The sequence below is a fragment of the Vigna angularis genome, chromosome 1 (genome assembly GCF_016808095.1).
Source record: "Vigna angularis cultivar LongXiaoDou No.4 chromosome 1, ASM1680809v1, whole genome shotgun sequence".
Classification (NCBI taxonomy): domain Eukaryota; kingdom Viridiplantae; phylum Streptophyta; class Magnoliopsida; order Fabales; family Fabaceae; genus Vigna; species Vigna angularis.
Window position 1 is genome coordinate 57306269 of NC_068970.1, and position 19834 is coordinate 57326102.

Sequence of the window (19834 nt, forward strand, 5' to 3'; positions counted from 1 at the left end):
ATTGGATGAGATATATTTACACTTATCTGATATATATTATAAATATAACAAGATTATGAAAAAAAAAAGACTTTTATATCGTTTTAAGAAAGAAAAAAAAAGAGAAAAAAATATTAAATATAAAAAATTATGTATGTTATTTCGCATGAGTAAAATATAAGTTGCGAAACAAAATAGATATTATTGATACAAAAAGTTTGAATACAATATTAAAAGGAAAACAAGAACATATTATATTATGTAACAAGATTTTTGTACTTTTTATCACTCGTGCTAATGTCATGATTCCTTTTTGCTCTTGCACCAGTAAAAACAATAAAATACAGGGTTATGATATTTTGACAATTAATCTATTTTATGTAAATAATTTAAGTTTTAAATAATTTTTTTATTGATTTAATAGTTACTTAATTACTTTAGTATTAAGTTATCAAGTCTTGATTTTTATATTTAGATATTTGATTTATTTTTAATTTTATATTTATCAATTAATTTTTTTTTGTAAATAAATTCATATGATATTTTTATTAAATTAATGTTAATATAATTTAAAATTGTCACTATCAAAATTTTGTTTTGTTATGTATCAAAATTTTAAAAATTATTTTTCATTTTGAAACTCTTCTTTTAATTTGACACACTATACATTTGAGAATGATTCTTATATATTATAAATCTAAATTTGAAGATGTGACATTTTCAAATATTTTCAACTCCAATTTAAAGAAAAATATCATTATAAATATTTTTTATAAAAATAAGGACTTTTAAAAAAATAAAGATTCAATTTAGTAAAAGAATTATTAAAAGTAAAATGAAATTAAAGTGAAGCTTAGAAATAATTATTTAAAAAAATATAGTTTTCCTAAAACGTATGGACAGCTGAAGCCCTTTAAGATGTGAGCGTGAATCTCTTTACTTTTACATATCAACATAACTTTTGCAGAACGAATTCATTGTGGTGAAACTGAAATCTGGGGACCATCGTTTTATCTCCCAAATGGACAAAAATTAAATCAACCAAACCAAACTTAACCTTTCCTTTCAAATCAACTTCAACTTCAACTACAAATCAAGTGCTACATAAACAAAGGCTAAAGTTAGTCGCTTTTTGGAATGGGAAATTCGGAATAATGTGCATCAGCTGCAACACATAAAACTTTTGATAGGTTCAATTATGGTGTCGGAATTAATGTGACCCATCACTTTGAAAATTATTTTATAGCCTTCAAAGTAGATCTGACATCCGACGTGAAGGATTTTTGGTTATTCCGGCGGCGAATACCGACGGAGAATCGCCAAGCATCAAGCAGAGGATCAGGGATGAAGTTTGAGAAGAAGCCCTGAACGGAGTGAGCCCAATAAGGTATGCACTTTGGTTTATAGCCAATTTCACCGATTGCAGCTCTTGCATAAGCTTCCGCCGTTGGTATAAAAACTGAATCTTTATCTATAAAAGCCACCTTCGACACCATCTTCGTTGCAACGTACAGTGGTACCTTCACTCATCAATATTCTTAACAATTAATGAATCATTCTTACTATTCATCGTCACTCCTGTACTAAGTTTACCCTAAAACCATTGCAATAACGTCGTACCTGACATTGCACATGTATCCCGTATTGTCCATACTCTACGTATAGGGATCTTGAAAATTGGTCCACGTAACTGCATGCTTTACAAATGTCTTTGTTATTTAAATTAAATAATGTAAAATAATAGGTGTGTTAAATAATATTAAAATATGTTTTTGAAAGAAATAAAAGAAGAGAAAGCTTACGCCTTGGTGGCAGCGTACACCGTGAAGAGAGGATGAGAAGGGAGAACCGCTGTAGCACCGGAACCGATGTTAACGATCGCTCCCTTTCTTCTTTCCAACATCCCACGCAGAACACATTTCGTTACTTTCGTTGTTCCTTCCACGTTAACTCTAACAATCTTCGTCCACACACTCTCCTCCACTTCGTCGAAAAACATCGCCTTCGGATACGTCACTCCCACGTTGTTCACCAGCACGCCAACATCCAGCCCCTCACTCGCCTCCTCCACGCGCCGCAGCCCCTCCGACAGATCCCCGCTCGCGAAGTCCATCGCCACCACCTTCACGCGCGCGTTCGGATTCTTGGCCTTGATTTCACGCGCAACGGCTTCCAGCTTCTGCAGGGTTCTGCTGACGAGGATGAGGTTGAGCCCTCGCTCTGCCAGCTGGCAGGCGAAGGCCTTTCCGATGCCGTCGGTGGCTCCGGTGACCACAGCCCAGGAACCGTAAGTTCGGATTAGGTTCTTCTTGGATCGGAAACAGGTTCGGAAGATCCATGCGGAGAGGGATAGGAGGTGGTGGAGCGTGACGATGAAACCGAGGCATGAGACTATGAGGAGACACTGATCAACTCTGTTACATGGTGCTGTAACCATTTTCTTGCTTGCGGGTTTTTCCTACATTTGCTGAACAGAGTTCCCTTTAATATTGTGGCATTGCCATCATAGTCACATGTGCACGGAGTTTGAGGATTCAATTAATGTTGTATGTGAAACCAATAACAGTTCCTCCACCTAACAAACTACTTAACATATTTCACTTACCGTTTATATACACGTATATACGTTCATTTTTAAGAAGTATTTTGAAGTGGTATCAAAAGTAAATTTATGGATGGTTTGATTAAAGCGGACAATTTTTTACTAGTGTGGAGATATGTGTATATTGAATCTTTCCAACACTGGTATCAGAACTATTGGTTCAGTTCTGGTGGTTGGACCTAGACGAATACGTCATATGATTAGGTGGAGCCAAGCAAGTGGTCAATGACAGATGACTTATAAGAAGTGGGAGAGCTAGATATGCTCAGTATTGACTATGGTGTGCCCATAGTGTACTCGGGGTAAGGTATAATTTTAATTACTAATAATTTTTTTAGAGTCAATTACCATATATAAAATATAAACTTTTATTTATAAGTTTATATGATATTGTTACTACTGAGTAGGTTCGACCGATCGACCATGCTAGAGCGATGAAAGACAATCATTCCCAATCGGCCAATAGAGTAATACTTGTGTGAACTCTCTACAGCCCTGGAGACAACCTTTGAATGTTATTAAATGTATGATTAATGATGTAACGGTCACCGTGGAGCGGTTAAGGTTTGCATTAATTTTCATTAAGAGGTAAATTAATGGATTATATTCCTTAAAACCCTATAAATAACAACTCATTAGGAAGGTAAACACTCTAATTTCTGATTTTGACTAGACTTGCAGAGATACATTATGACGAGCGTCGGAGTGTTTCCTGTAAGTCACCCCATTTTGACATTGAGAAAGGAATATTCAAGCAGTAAGACAGGAACATAGAGGACTGATCGGTGGAGGCGAAGCATTCCCGAACAGAAGCAACAGACTCGTTCCATCCCAGCAGAAACATATATTATTAAAATCTTTTAATGTATATCTATATGTTAGCCGTGTTAGGAATAAACATTAAAAATAAAAATAAAGTAATTAAAATATGAATTTCTACTAGAAGTAAATTAATAAAACACATGGTTGAGGAGTGTTTGATTAATGTAAAAGGTTGAAGATTTGATAAAACATTTAAGGGTGAATAAGAGAAGTGGTTGACGGGTGTGTGTGACATGTGTTTTGGCGCAATCAGTTTTGCATGGACTGAGCGATGAAAAGAGTGACACGAGTCGTACAACACAACCAACACTTTTTGTTTTTGAGTTGTTTTCGTTTTCGAATGTTTTAAATTTCTGTTTTGATTTTGTCTTGGACCTCGTGATCAGACATGGGTCTTTCATCACACGGGGAAGACTCGTCAAATCAACTCGTTCACCCACCCTTCAATTTTTTTACGCAAATTTAATAAGTTTGTGTTAATTGAGTCGACCTATATTTCAAGTGAATTATGATTTGCATTTAAGCAATGGTCTCATGTACTCTGAAGGATGTGGTTAATCACAATTTATATACCTTCTCCCATAAAACCATTTGTTTCGGTTATAGGTTGAATCACCAAATTTCTTCACAATTTGTTTTTTTGTTGTTCGTTCTCGTTTCAAGTTCAGTTTCTCACTTTTTCGTCTGGGAGGGAACTTGTCAAAGATCCTCCGATGTCAAAGTCAGTATACGAACCGTTCGGCAATTGAATAGAACAGTAATAAATATGCAGTAAATGTAAATTATCTACCACTTACTTTGATCCGTATTTATAGTTTTCGTCATGGGTTTTGAATTATTGAAAAGTTAATCACGGTCCAATTCTAGGTCAATTACTCTAATCACTATTTACCTTAATCGTGGTTCTAATGACCTAGTTCACTTACCGGCCGATCTTGTACAGTCGTCCGGTTAAATCGATTCAGCGCTGCTCCCTTTAGACCGCTTGGTCCGTACGCTACATGGTTATTACTCACCCGAGTGAAAGGATGAATGATTGACTAGAACAGTACGCAGTGAGTGTTTATGCAAGCTGTCTAGCAGTGCTATGAAAGGACCAAACTCGAAGGAAAAAGAAACGTGAGTACAGTGAGTAAGAGACAAAGAACGCAAAAGAGATTAAAGAAACTTCGACGGTTAGGTTGATGTCGGCACTGCTCTCTGAGCCGCCCGGTCCATGTGGTACACCATTGATTCAAATACGAGCATTGAAATGTAAACTATTAATAAAATGAGTTTATTGAAAAATTATAATGAAGTTTTTTTTTCTACGCGAGTCCTAAAAAGTTTAATTAAATACTTATTGTAAATTACTCATAAATAATGTATTTATGTAAAAAGAAAGATAAATATAATTAAACTATTTGTACTTATTGTTCTCTTTCTTTATTTTAAACACTTTTAATTATTTCACACTCTATTAAACTTAGTTAGTTTATCTATTGATATTAATTTTGTCAATATATTTTACTATTATTCTAAAAGTGCCCTTAATGTTTTTTAAAAAAATTAATCATCCCTAATTGATTAACTAATTAATGCCTGGAAAGAGAATAATGATTATGTAACTTGTAGCTGCTCATCATCACCTATCCTAATAACAATAGTGACAAGAGCAAGAGATTATCTCCTTTATTTCAATATTTATTATTTATTAGTTAAAAGTTTATTAATTGATCAAGGTTGCAACATATAATTACAAAACAAAAATATTACAAAGAGGACAAACAGTCTTCTGAAAAAAAAAATATAAATAAGGATAGACAGTAATTTATAAGTTGTGTTATATTACAAAGAAGATAAACAGTCTTCTGAAAAAATATTATAAATATTATACATATATTTTATATTGAAACTTAATATCCATTTAAATCTTAAATCATAGGATCATAAGACGTTTACGGATGAATGAATTATTATGATAATCTCAACTATTTATATTGATACACTTTATTTATTTATTTTACTTTTGATCGCTTTCTTTATATCAACGATATCATTTTCTTTGATATTTTTTAACTTTTGTTTACTACTTTTATTTAATTTTGACATTTTACTACTTTCTTTTACTATCATGTACTTTCTTTCTTCGATATTTCTCTTACCTTTAATTTTTGAATAATTTTTTTAATATTATCTTACATACTCGTAGTTACTTAAAGATGTTATAGTAGCTAAATTTTTGTACAGGCTTCTTAGATTAATTTTCCTCTGAGATGAACAAGAAGAAGATATAAGTTGAACAGATAAACACCATGCTTCACTTTCACCTCTCACAAGTAGCCCATGTATTGCGGCATTTGACAAACATCAATGCAACCAAGTCATTTAATAATAGTATAGTATATATATTAGTATAATTATAAATATACTCAATACATGTCATCATCACTTTCAGTCAAATGTGGTAGCACCATTGCTGCTAGTGGCGTAAAGAATCACATTTGTCTTCATTCAACAAACTCCAGCCTTAATTGTCACATGAAAATTAAAAAAAAAGAAAGAAAGAAGAAGCCTCTTTGAAAGATGGCACAAGATGAAGAAGCAATAGACAAAAAGCTGCCTAGTTGAGCACATCAGCATCACGAAAGTAACAAGAGCAGACATATCTGCTTAATTTGTCATTGCAAAAGGTAGTTTTTTATCCTTATATTTACATATTATACTTTGTTCCGGTGCGTACAAAGGGGAAACATGTGAACAACTAGAAGCTACAATAGTGAGCAGACTGCAACTATGTCTTTTCTTTTTCTTTTATCTCTAATCCGTGGTCTGGAGACAGATGAGGCCTCAGAAGAAAACTGAAGAGAATCAACATACGTCCCAAGCAGCGACAAACACATTCTTATCCTCGTTTAGGGTTTAAAGCAAAACCACTTCTTCTGAGCCTAAACCATTTATATATATATGTATAGTATTAGCTAATTCAACTTCATTATAGACAATGATTTTATCTGTTTTTAGCTTTCAGGTAAGCAATAAAACATATGCACATGTGTTGGTGGGAAATTTATGGTTATGTTGTTTCTGGCACCAGATAGCATAACTCGTGTTATTCATACGTACGTACCTTGGCAGATTTATCCTCTTCCTTGCGCGAATTATTTCTTCGCTGGGATTGAACACGTACGGATCCTGCTCCAGTTTTTTTATCATCTCTGGCCTTGTTGAATATAACAGTGAATCCTTCAGCTGAGGCAGGATCATTAACATCCCATTCCCCGAACTTGGGTAGTGGCCTTCCTTCTTGTTCATACTGTACATGAATAGATTAATTATTCACTGAAGATGAAAAACAGAAAGACCCTTTTCCTCATCATTAGCGATAAAGAATTGCTGGAAACCCGGTACACAGCTAAACCTTTTTCAGTTTTTTATAACAGAACACAGAAAATGAAAAGTGAAAGAACCCTTTTGCTCGTCATTAACAACAAAGAAGTGCTGGAAACCAGGTATAAAACTAAACCTCGTTTCGGCTTTGTTTTATATAATGACAGTAACAATAATAACAACTACAACACAGTTTCACATCTTTTAAAATATGGGCTGGAGATGAATAGCATTAACATGGTGGGAGGATCTTACCGAAGCCATCAAAGATTGAAGCTTTGTTACGTACGGTGGTTACCCAATTTCTGGGGAAAAGGAACAGACAACAAAAAGAAGAAAAAGGAAAAAAAAAAAGAGAGACAGGGAAGAAATTGGGAAGAATTAGAATGGTTTAAAACAGGCAGATAGGTGCAGCATTTATAAAGGGATAAGGAATAGAAAGAGAAGACCTAAAATACAAACAACAACCTTGATGGTCTTGCCTTCCTTTCGTGTCACACCCGTCCAAAACGCGGTGATTTGCTTTTTCTGTTTATTTTCCGTTTTATTTTTAGGAGAACATTCCTTCAAGGGCTAACAAAAACCAAGCCAATATGACCATATTCCAAAAATAGGAGACAAATAAAGTCAAATTAGTAACAAGCAAGCCAAGTGACCTCATTGCCATTACAATTTACGGTAAATAATTTCATGACATGTTTTCAGAGGACTACAACAGAGACCTATAAATAGTATGTAATATACAAACATGAACTTTTCCATGAACAATTGATGAGAGCAGAGCTTCCATTACTACTAGTATTTACAAAATTCCTTCTTGCTCCATGAATTCCCTATCACAAGTCTCACATATACATCAAACCCACGGCAGGGAGGGTTAGAATATAGAGAGCCAGTGACTTAGCCGTGAAGATGGCAATCACTCATTCAATTTCTGGTTTGGTGTATTTGACGTGTACCGCCATAAAATCCCACCAATCAAATTGTTCACTGCATGAGAAGCCATGGGAACCGCCACGCTAGAAGATAAAATTGTAGCATATCCATACGCAAGACCAACAAAAGTTGCCCTAAAACACAGACAACAATCTTATTGTAATTTAATCAGAACTCACAAAGACAAAAATGGAAAAGTATTGTGATTTACCGTAAACAGATCTGGAAGGATATAGTCTATGAATGAAATTCCGTAAAACAATTTTCAACAAATGGGGAGAAAGAAACAGAGGAGTGGGGGAGATGGGTAAAATTAGAAAGATATGCACCAGATGGCAAAGGAATACTTTCGACCACTGCCCAGGTGCAAAATACCAAAGATCAAGGCAGCAATCCCAATACTATTCCAGTTCGTTCCCAAAAGTGGAAGAATTGCTCCTCGGAAAAGGAGTTCCTGGAATTTAGGTAGTAATATGTGATATCCGTCAAATGATAAGGAAAGATGAAATGACCAAAAAAGCTAGCTCTTTTTTAACCTCACTAATACCAGGCAAGAATGCAACGACAATATAATCCAAAGGCTGAAGTGAGCTAAGGACCTGATTCAGTAAACAAAATATTTCCAGAGTTCAGACAAAGCATCAGTGTATCTAATACAGAGTAAAACAAAAAAAATGACAAATGCAAGAGACTTGCAAAACAAGTTATCTCAAGAAGAAACTATTTCTAGTCAGATGCACCTTTTTACTCAACTTACTATGATCCACTACACAATATCCACGGTTTAAATTGCAATTTGCTAACAAAACATTACAGAACATTTCCAGAGCCATGGCTTGATGCAGTTACCTGCTTATTCGCTGCTTCGCTAGATTCTGCAAAATTTGGCCATGTCTTCAATAGTAAATAGCGACATGATGATATTAACACCACAGTTCCTGTAATCAACTCAAGATGCCACAATTCAAAACCAACTGCAGGCGGAAAAAAAAATCTTATGATATCTCATACATGATAACTTTACACATTAACAAAGAAACAAACACTTATATTTGCGCATTGGAAATGATTAAACCACTAAAAAAAGTTAATGGCACATTAGTAGAGACTGAGGTAGGTTAGGCAGTTGGGGGGCAAGGCTCACCCTGAACTTTTTCTAATTAGTTCTTTTATTACAAAAAGGTTAAATATATTTTTTATCTCTTAACTTTTAGTGAAAATTTAAATTAGTCTCTCAAAACTTTGATCAAATTTAGTTCCTCTATTTTATAAATATGTAAATTTAGTTCTTTTAACCAAATTTTATTAAGTTTATTTGATCTTTCAAAAATGTTTCATAATGACATCTAAATTGTTTATACCATTTGACACATTTTCACTTCAATGCTAGTTGAGAAACATGTTTAAAATGTTAAATAAACTTAACAAATTTGGTTAAATAAACTAAATTCACGTATTTATAAAGTTGAGAGACTAAATTGGACAATTTTTTTGAAAATAACCTAATTCCAATTTTTATTGAAAGTTAAGGGACCAAAAACATATTTAAATTTTACAAAAACCATTTCATATTAATAAAATTACTTTTTTTATTTTATAAAGTATAATTTTTTAAGACAATAGGTATTATATTTTTTGCCTTTGAACTTGAAGATTTTTTTTTTCTCTTTTTAAATATATAATTTATTTTTATGTCGCTTTTAATTTAGCAATAGTTTTTTTCCTATTTTTACATGAAATTGTTTCTATTATTTTTAAATAGTATATTTTTATTTTATAATTCATTAATTTTTAAACATATAAATGATTGAAATTGTTACCATATTAGTTTTCCACTTATACTAAGTTGATTACCATTGATATAAGAAATAAAGTTTATTTATTAATATTACTATTAGGACAAACTTATTATGAATGTCAAGATAAGTATTGACAACTTCAATTTTTAAGAGAGACACAGGTAGAGTTCCCCTAGAAGAATATAATATCTGAAAATTTGAATGTAACGTCAGAAATTCTGAAAACTTCACAATAAATATCACCATACACGTACCCTTGCTCCAGATATACATACCAAAGAGCTTCATGTCTTATTGTTAAAAAAATTCCAAATTTATCTACCCTTTGGCTCATTAGTTTCTACCCAAAATGTCAATCCAGAATTATTATATGCATTCAAGTATTACACAAACTCTCTAATGAGAACAGTTAGTTTAAGCAATTAAGAGTTCAAAAAAAGCAATTAAGAATCCATGTAATTTTGAACCACAACTAATAGTAAGAACTAAGAAATAAATGAGTTTAATAGTACATGATACTTCTGCAGAGCAGTCCAAGATTGGCAATCCTTCCACAGACGCGACATGAGACAGCTGCAAGTTGCAAAAACAAAAATGAAGTACAAAACGAACACGATATCCTGTGTTATGGGAATTTCTACATCAAACAATGTGAAGTCAAATTGTGATAAGCTTTAAGTTTCTTTCTAAAAGAAAAAAAAAAGTTGATTAGAACTTTCAATCTTAGGTTAATTTCTGTTACAAATAAGAGTATAAATAAAACCACACAACAATTTAACTTGAATACTCACACCATCTCAAACAACTTCTTTGGACAAAAGTGTAATTTTTTTCAAAAATTTTCTGGCCTGCTAATCTTTTCGTACAATTTTTGTCACAAAAATTGCAATCCTACACTTAACCGCCTAAGTCCCACATACAAACGAGAGACTTATTAAGTTGTAAATACAACTCTCAACTCAACTCTTCGTTCTTATTGTAGAGTCCTACTTTTCTTTCTTTTTTCACATTACTCCATGTGGAACTTTGGTAAATACTCACTTCATAACCAACAATTTCTCCCAAGTAATGTGGTGTAAAAAAGGAAATAAAGATTACACTGAAATACCTACCATAATGGCTAAATTAACATACTAAGCTTCATATAAAATCATATTTATATCATTAACATAGACAACAAAGTAGAAAACATGCAAGTGCAGCAAAGGGGGGAACTGATATAGCAAAAGCATAAAAGGATGAGAACCTGCCGAATCACTAATCCCAAAGCAGCTATAAGACCAGAAGTTATTATGCAAGCTTGAAGCACGGCACTCCTTGAAGGAAAAGGGTCAGAATTCTTGGCAGCTGGATTGAGAGAAGTGTCCAAGTTGTCATTTTGAACAAATTTATCATCTAAGATATCTCCGGATGCCTCTGGTTCATCTCTTATGGATTTCCTCAATGATTTCTTGGCAAAAGAGCATGTGCTATATCTACTCCCTACATAAGAGAAGAAAAAAGAAAACTCTAAAAAAACAATCATCCCAAAAGTTTCTGCTATTAGGTGACGGTTCGTGATGTTCTTTATTATAATCTTTTTGTGTGCAAAATGGCAGGAATGAAGATCGAACCTAATACTTCATACATAGTACACAAACCCTCCTTTCTTAGTAGTTAAAATCCATTTCGTGAAAAATCATATAAAAACTATTCAAACTAAATGGCATTTGTAATGATGCACAAACCCACCTACCTCATGCTTAAATTCATCTTTTATGAGAAGAATACGGAAGGATGATCGAACTCTACATTATTTAGTAACAAAGGCACGTCAACAGATCCATATTTCATGTCTAAGTCTAACTACCTAAAAAAGCACGTCATAAACCAACTCCTTCAAAAAGCCAATAAATACACGTGAATGGTTCTATATTTCAAATCTACTTGGACAAGCTAATCAATCATAAACATCTTTAGAAAGGAAAAATAAGAAAAAGTTCTCTCTAAGCTAAATTAGTTTATGCATAAGTCTGTTTGTATAAGGAATCTTGTATAACTTATCTGAATTCTTATTTTTATCTTATATATAAACTAATTTGATTTTATATAAATTTTTTATTTTATTTTCTTAATTTTCTCTCCTAGTTTTATTATCTTCACCTTCATCTAACAAAACACAGTTGCAAGTTTTCTGAAGCTGCTGAAACTTTTACAGAAAAATAAAATTTACACGAAATGTTTTTGCACTTTTTTCAATGTATTGCCCAAAGGTGGAATTCGAGGCGTGAGCCTAACGATGGTTAGGTCAGTTCCTTCTAGGTAATTAATTGCAGTCCAAATTAAATTTAATAGTGAATTTACCGAACTTTCAAACAAAATCATCGGGCTTTCTCTTCATCTCTTCCATTGACAAATTTGGGTTAACAGAAGCAAATCAACGAAACAACGAAAGAAACAGAAATTCAATGAAATAAGTAGAGAAGCGATTGAGCAAGTTTGACTTACTGCGAGAGAGAGTGGTGAAGGATGAAGAAAATGCGGTGTGGGGATTCTCAACGGTGCTCGCACAGTTAAGAAGAGTGAGCGAAAGCGTAGCCATATACAGCGTGAGAAGTGAGACTATTGGAAGACCAGCTTTTTCTTCAAAGATTTCAATGCTAAAACAAAACTGAAATTTTATTAATACAAAAAATAATGTGAAAACATTTTAGAGTAAAATGTTTGACTGACAAACTTATTTATTGTATGGCAATAAATTAAAACATACAAATAATTTTCATTTTATTAATTTAAATTAATTTAATTATACGCTCGTTTAAAACTGTTTCATTAAAAAAATTTCCTTGAAAAGAATTGACCATCAAATAAAATCAAGAAAAGTAAAAATAAATAAATAAAAATTTCATGATTGATTTGATTTATATAACAAATTAAAAAATTTACTTTCAAATCTATTCTTACTTACTTTTAAATTCATTTAAATAAATCATTTTTTTCAAAATCTATTCAAATGATGAACAAAGTGTAAAGTGTAAATGATTTAAAGTGATTTTGCACCCTAGTATTATGATCTAGGATGTGTATGTAGAAATTTTGACAGATTTTAATATGATGTTTTAGATAACTTTTATTCCCTTTGAAAAAAATCATCATATTTTATATGACTTTCATCCCTATGAATAAAATATGGTTTGATCCTATATTTCTATAGAAATTAAAGATATTTGTTATCATAAAGGTCTATTTCCACTTCATTCTTTCTCATTTCCACTCGTGACAAAGGTGTGAATATTTGAAAATGATATTTGCCTGAAAGAGTTGTATCAACTTAAAACATTACTTACCTGCAGCTGAGTGCTCTAGAGCTCGTCATGGTGAGAATTTAGAGCAAGGGGGAGAACATGTATGGGTGAATGAGTCGCAAATGAGAGCGAGGATAATTATGGTAATAGGATTCCCAAATTCTCTCTTTTATTTTCATACTAGCGTTTTAAACCACTTTAAAATCTGAATTACACTCCCAAAACTTCTTTTATTCAAACTCGCTCTAATGGAACCAAATATGAAAGATGCAAGAACATGGAATCTATAAGAATAGAGCATTATTACAAGAAAAAATCATGTCTAACTATTTGTCTGCATCTCATATTTTACAACAGTGCCTTTGGTCAGATAGTATACCGTGTCTCAAGTCATCTAAGGTACTATCAAACTAACCATACAGAACTTACATGGATCCACAAAAAAAGCTTTCACCTTGTAAAGTTTGATTTCATCTATTATCGAAAGAGAGAAAAATAAGTGTGAAGCTGGAGTGAAGTATATAACCTATCCTATTGAAGATGTATCACTTCTATAGTCACTATATGCTGCAGGAAAGCTAATCTACATAGAAACCAGAAAGCAACATACGTCAAAAAAAGAGATTGACAAGTGGCTCCCATTTCACCTCCGGCAACAACTCATATCGTAACCAATAAAGAAGCTGCCATCTCGCAGATTAAACGTGAAATTTGCAAAAGTCAGGTAACTGTCTACCAGAACAGGGAATGCAATTTTATCTGTTCAAAGGTTCTAACTGAACTTCCATTCTCCCAGAAGGTAGTGACTCTTTATCTGCAGTTGTTCTGGTTGAGCTCAAGAGATCAACTGAATCATCTTCCTCAAGATTACCAAACACCCAATTGCTTTTGGTAGATATCTGCTTCTTTACTCGCTGCCTTTCGTAGTATTCTAAATAAATAACAATCAAAGCACCCACTAAGAACCAAATTGCCATAGCCCAATTGAGTCCTCGGACATTTTCCACATCATATCTGTCTCCCAGATGCTTCATCCCAGTAAAAAGTGCCGCGATGCCAACGACAATGGCACATCTACCAACAAATGCGTGGAAATATTCCCAAATAACCCTCTTGGAGGGTGCTTGTTCCCCATTTGCTGGCTTTTGAGGCCTTAAGAAAGCATTTACCGGCTGTATACAAGCAAAAAATAAAGTAGCTAATCCAAATTTAACATGTGTTGAGCGGACATAAAACCCCCTAAGCTCAGCAACGGCAAAAAGAAGGGCAAGTAAAACAATTATTAGCCCTGAGTATTGCAAGTAAACATGAATCCGGAACCATCCATCACCCTTAAGATGTTTTAAGTATCTGGCGGCCAATATCCCTCCGGGAAACAGGATACCCCATGCAACAAACATCATAAATCCATGCACAGCCAAAACAGGAAGCAAATCCTGTTCCGCTTCAACTGACCCCCGCATCAGTTGTACACGGATAGGCCTTTTACTTGTACTAGAATGCATATTCCTATCAGTAAGACGGTCACTGGACCATTTAGCACCCATTGCCCAAACAACTTTAAGTGGAGTTGTGGGATCAATAATATTTTTACATTCTATCCTCTTTTCCCGCTTACAAGATGGGTCCAAGGGACGTGTAAACTCCCAAGTAATGATTCCATTTTCTGTTTTACACCTCACGTGCGTCAAATTCTCCTGTGTTCGATGTATGCTTGAAGCATCCTTTCCATCAATCCAATAACTGTTTACATGTCCAATACCAGTATCATCCATCCAACCCACATACACAAAGTTGTTCACCATTCCACTTCCAAATCCTACAGCAATGTAACCACTCTTTTTCTCTCCCCTTGCAGCCATAGATATGGAATCTTTTGACAGTGTCCAAAAGAGGGTAACCTGTTGATCATCCAAATTGACACTGTTATTGTACATGTCAGATAGACCGCCATCAACCAACTCAACCCTCCAACCCATTTTCTGGTCGTACAACGAATGATAGTAAATGTGATCAGGAGTGTTCCTGTCAGGAGCCCAGACTAATTCTGTAGGACTGGCTTGAACTCCATGGGCATCTGGACCACCAGCATAAATAGTTTCAGTCAGATTCCTAGTCGTGGCATTTCCACCAAGCGGATCCGAAGTAATATAAAGTGCAACATCATGCCCAGCTTGGATGGAAAACTTGACTGGCACACCTCTTTCCACTCTCAAGACAGGAGCTTCCTTTTTGTTAATGTAAAGAACCTTGTCAGGATTTGGAGGGTTGGGGTAATGCATTGCTGGAGCAGAAGTCACCACCAGTGGAACATTTGCATCTGCAATGATGATATCTTGATCTTCTTTGTCTTCAGCATCCAAGGGACCCGTACAGTCATTCACATGCTCGGAGACATTCAAAACCAAATGACCATAATTATCAGGTCCGTGATTCTGAGGAAGATAGTAAGGACTAATAGAATCAGGAGGCTTGATAGGCCCCAATGCCCAAATAACCTTCATATTTGCAGAATGATTCACAGGGCGATCATAATTTGCATCAACCTTAGACAAATGCCATCTGTATCTAACAAAAGACACCCCATCCTTCCTATGCCCATAAACCAACATTGAACGGTTTGCTAAACCCACCCCACTAGGCCCTTCGTAAGCTGAATCAGGACAAACCCCTTGAACAACTCCATCACCTTTTCTCACACACTCACTATACTTCGTAATGAAAAAATCATCCACAAAGGGTAAACCATCTTCCTTAAACCCTGCAACAGCAACATCACCACCAATCATGAGATCAGAATCTTTTGCGCTGGGGTCGGCCCACCCAAAAGCCATGAAATCGGTGATCCCAATCGCAGCCTCCAATCCAATTTCAAGGGAATCCTCAGACACATTCAAACTCCACCTCAACCTGAACTTCTTTGACAAAACCTTGCAATTGTCGAACAACGTCGGAGGTGGCTTCGCCGAGGCCTCCTTGCGAAGCACGACGTGGCCGAAATCGGATGCAGTGGCGCGATCCCAGATGGCGAGGACATTGATCATGCCCCACGTAACATTGCTCATCAAAGGCACATTGAAAGTCGTGTTCTTGTAGGTTCCGCTCAATCCGGCCTCGGATACAATGAATCCTTTGGTGAGATTATCGAAACCAGAACCCTGCGCACCCCACCAGTGGACGTCGGAACCAGACAACATGTCAAATTGGGAAACCCTAAAAGAGCAATCGTCCCTGATTTTGAGAGATCCTCGGACCTGATGTTGGACCATTTCGAATATAGACTCCGAATCAACAACAGGACTGTCCCGAGTGCAATTCCTAGCGGGATCCGCATACCCGAATAACAACAACAATAACAACTGAAAGAGGAATAGGAAGAGAGATTTGCGAAGCATGAAGGGTGCAATCGATGCACTGTGCAGCAAATTGTGTGAATCGGAATCCACGGCGGCGAATTACTAGGACGGGGTGGTGACGGAGGTGTTGAGGTGGTTTTGTTTATGTTTGTGTTATTCTTCTTCGTGTGGAAAAATGAAGTCAATGATTGTTGCATATCAGTATCGAAGTTCATGGATCCCTGACTCATACCTCACCCTAATGCACTTCTTTAGTCAGAGATATACATGGATTCATAATTCATCTATAATCTATATTTTTTTATACTAATGCTTTTTATTCAATTTTTAAAATATTACTATAAAATAAATAAATTAATTATGCAATAATTGTGACTGGATGTACACTATTGTTTATATTAATATTAATTTTATCATAGGATCGTGCTAACCATTAAGAGACCACTTTAAGATTTAAAAAAAAAATGCAAGGCAGTTTTCTAATAATGGTTAAGAAAATACAAGAAAATTTTCTTTACTATTATGGAGAAGTATGTGTTTTTACTTTTAACGTATTATAATATAACTTTCAATAAAAAAAATATATCATTTTAACAGTTTCTAATTCTACTCCTAATCCCATTTAAGAAGGATAATGCTTAATAATCATTCATCAATCTTATAAATGTTATCGCTATGACTCTATTAACTCCCAAAGTCCAAAGATAATACTAAAAATGCATATACAATTAATAGTTGTCAATCACCTATTGGATATTCCACCCTATACGAGTACATATGGCATTTTTATTGCTAATGGATTATTGAATAAAGCTTTTAAAGAATTATTGTACACCTTTTGAATAATGAATTTTTTTACCAAAGGAAAATGACAATGACATGCGTGAAATGCTAAACACCTAATGAGAAAGTGAAATTTTTTAAATATTATAAATTACGCAATAAGATGAAGAAAAGAATATAATTATCATTTACTCTATGACTAAAGTAAAAGCAAACTAGATTTATTTTCCTTACCTAAGAAATGTTATACGTCTTTCTATCTTTTCGTTTTTCTATTTTATCTTATTGAACATAATTATCTAAATGATTTTTTAGTGGAGAAACGATATGTCTTTGTATATGGTTACTTTATTTAAAAATAGAGTTGTCGTATTATATTTGTTATGTTTATATTTGGAGAGTATACCCTATATTTATGATATATATTGCTAATTCATCGTCTAAAAACATGATAAGATCATTTTAAGACTTTATTAGTACAACCGATTAGGTTTGAGATACCTCTTTAATTAAACTAGATTCCTTACAAATATAAAAAAGGGACGTTTATATTTTATAAAAAATTATAAAGGAAATTAATTATTAGAGGAAATAGAAAAATAATGTAAAAGACGCAAATTAATGGGGTAACAAAAATACAAATTAAGTATATAGAGATTGATGAAAACTTATATGGGCCATCGAAAAACTTATCAACTCCAAATCTTTTGACAAACAAGTTTAATGGAACCCACGAAATCCACAAGAGTATATGTTAAACCATTTGAAAAAAAGGGAAGGAACAAGGGATGGAAAGCAACCATCTTGTGAAAGATAAAGGCCAGAAAAAATTTACACTTTAATAGTAAAAAACAATATAAACTTCTTGATAGAAAATTTCTAATTTTGAAAATTTTCATTTGTTTGAAGAATGGTCATAATAAGTTAAAATATAGAATTAAATATATTTTTAATATTTAAATTTATGTGTGAAATTAGAATTAATTTTTGGTAGAGAAATATTGTATTGCAAAAGGCAAAGTATTTGAGAATGTGTTTTTTAGTGTTTTCATCCATGAAATCATGAAACAGTTCATCTCCAAAACAATTGTCATGAATCATGAAGGACATGTAAATTACTCAATAACTCCACCTTTATACGATTCATGCACGAAAGTTTTTCTCTTTCTAATGGTGTAGATCTATTCCTTGGGTGACAGCTTCAGCCACAAGTTATGGAAAGATGTAACCATATTACATATTTTTCTTCGTGCATAACGATGTACGTTGGGTTTCCTCCTGCTATTGACCACATATTCCCTCTTTATAAATAGACCATTTTTGCTTCTTCCAAAACACAACTCACACATATCTTTCCCTTACATTTATCTCATTTGCTTCTCTTTTTTCTACTTCTATTATCTAGGATATATTTGCTCTTTAAAATAATTTATCTTGCAAGATTTTATGTACCTTAAAAATTTTGGGAATTTCATATTATATCTTTGAAGATTTATGCAATACACCATAGATAAATATTTAAAGGCAGTGAATATACATACTCTAGGAAATCCATCTAGTTCATGACTTCACGGGTATTTATAACAATCTTAAGGATTTACAAGTTGATGCTATGGACACCAACACCAACTCTATATTAGAGAAGTCAAATAGTGTTTCCTGAAACATATATCATTTTAATGGAATATTTCCTGAATATTTCAAAAGTTAAAGATATCACTAAAAAGTGTGTTGCTACAAAAGTTAGAACATTATCTGCTAGAGCTCCAAAATGTACAAGAAAAAAAATGATCACAAGAATACTGTTAATTTTAAAAACTACAATCCCAATTCATCTAAGTGCACTTTTAAATAAAAGAGAGTTAAGAATGAAAATCCTCTTGTGGCAAATATAACCAAAGGAGAAGATAATTATTCGTAGTGGTTTTCAAAATAAATATTGTGACCAATTTGAACTAATGGGTGGTAGACTTTGGTGCTATTAGGTAAATTTGTGCAAATAGAAATGTTTTTACCTCTTACATTGGTATAAGGGATGAAGAAAAACATGTTTATCTCGATGATTACAAGACAACTCATATTCAAGAAAAGTTCTTCTGAAACTCATATTTGGGAGACTATGGCTTGGGTGTGTGCTATATGAGTCATCCTCAAAGCTAATATAGTATTTGTAACCTTGTTAAGAAAAGTTGAGATTAAAGTATAAATTGTCACATTTATAACATATTTTTTTTGGTAATAATTGATTATATCAAGCATTGCTGTAGTTAAACTTATATTTAAAAAATCACTCCTTAACTTAGATTTCTTACAAATAATTTGTCAAATGTTAAAGAATATTATTACTTTTACATAATGGGAACATTGTCTTCTGTTCTCGTTTTTTAAGCTATTCATTAACTTGTCTTTAAGCTTTCTACCCTTAACCTTTGTTAATATTTCTTTTGTAGCTTCCTGTAAATCTGTCATTCTTTAAATATAGATATCATAAATTGATTTTCAATGTTAAGTACACTTCTTATGTCTTCATCATACATATAAAACGATGAAAACTAAATTTTTTCAAGATATCATATGCAAAAGACATTTAATTTTGTCACAAATTTATTTTGCTATTACCTAACAATTTACACTTTTCAAATTATTTCATCAAATGAATAAGAAAATAATCATCTCACGATGTTCATTAATGTTTCTCTTTATTTTGTTACATACTATAGGAGTTAAGTTTGTGAAAAAATAGTTTGTAAATGATGTGAAAATAATTTTATATAGTTTTTAATTTAAAATAAATTGATCCTTTTAATAACTAACACGTTGTGAGTCAGTTGAGCCAATTTTCTTCTAAACCGAATAAGTTCTACAATGTTGTTTAAGCATATGTACGAGTTGATTTTATCTTAC

The 19834-nt window shown here is 33.3% G+C and overlaps 4 protein-coding genes across 6 annotated transcripts; all 4 read right to left on the reverse strand.

Annotated features, from left to right (window-relative positions):
* Positions 1–915: 915 nt before the first annotated feature.
* Positions 916–2509, reverse strand: LOC108338600 (very-long-chain 3-oxoacyl-CoA reductase-like protein At1g24470). The gene is made up of 3 exons (XM_017575583.2): positions 1782–2509; positions 1600–1669; positions 916–1499 (listed from the first exon to the last, which is right to left on the reverse strand). The coding sequence occupies exons 1-3, from the start codon at positions 2414–2416 to the stop codon at positions 1215–1217; spliced, it is 990 nt and encodes a 329-aa protein (XP_017431072.1). The 5' UTR covers positions 2417–2509; the 3' UTR covers positions 916–1214.
* A 3212-nt stretch (positions 2510–5721) lies between these two features.
* On the reverse strand, positions 5722–7217 carry LOC108336978 (protein NOI4-like). The gene is made up of 3 exons (XM_017576954.2): positions 7028–7217; positions 6513–6698; positions 5722–6330 (listed from the first exon to the last, which is right to left on the reverse strand). The coding sequence occupies exons 1-3, from the start codon at positions 7034–7036 to the stop codon at positions 6298–6300; spliced, it is 228 nt and encodes a 75-aa protein (XP_017432443.1). The 5' UTR covers positions 7037–7217; the 3' UTR covers positions 5722–6297.
* A 196-nt stretch (positions 7218–7413) lies between these two features.
* On the reverse strand, positions 7414–12877 carry LOC108318871 (uncharacterized). 3 transcript variants are annotated; one of them, XM_017559311.2, is made up of 8 exons: positions 12834–12877; positions 11995–12146; positions 10754–10989; positions 10020–10080; positions 8558–8682; positions 8245–8307; positions 8038–8162; positions 7417–7842 (listed from the first exon to the last, which is right to left on the reverse strand). In XM_017559311.2, exons 1-8 carry the CDS (start codon positions 12860–12862, stop codon positions 7692–7694), a joined length of 942 nt encoding a protein of 313 aa, XP_017414800.1. In that variant the 5' UTR covers positions 12863–12877; the 3' UTR covers positions 7417–7691. The 3 variants fall into 3 exon arrangements, 2 of the variants coding, with proteins under 2 accessions (XP_052734343.1, XP_017414800.1); XR_008249147.1 differs by having other exon boundaries at positions 7705–7842; positions 7920–8162; XM_052878383.1 differs by lacking the exon at positions 8245–8307 and having other exon boundaries at positions 7414–7842.
* Positions 12878–13079: 202 nt separating this feature from the next.
* Positions 13080–16415, reverse strand: LOC108323783 (cytochrome b561, DM13 and DOMON domain-containing protein At5g54830). The gene has a single exon (XM_017556526.2). It carries the CDS (start codon positions 16184–16186, stop codon positions 13547–13549), a length of 2640 nt encoding a protein of 879 aa, XP_017412015.1. The 5' UTR covers positions 16187–16415; the 3' UTR covers positions 13080–13546.
* Between the last annotated feature and the right edge of the window lie 3419 nt (positions 16416–19834).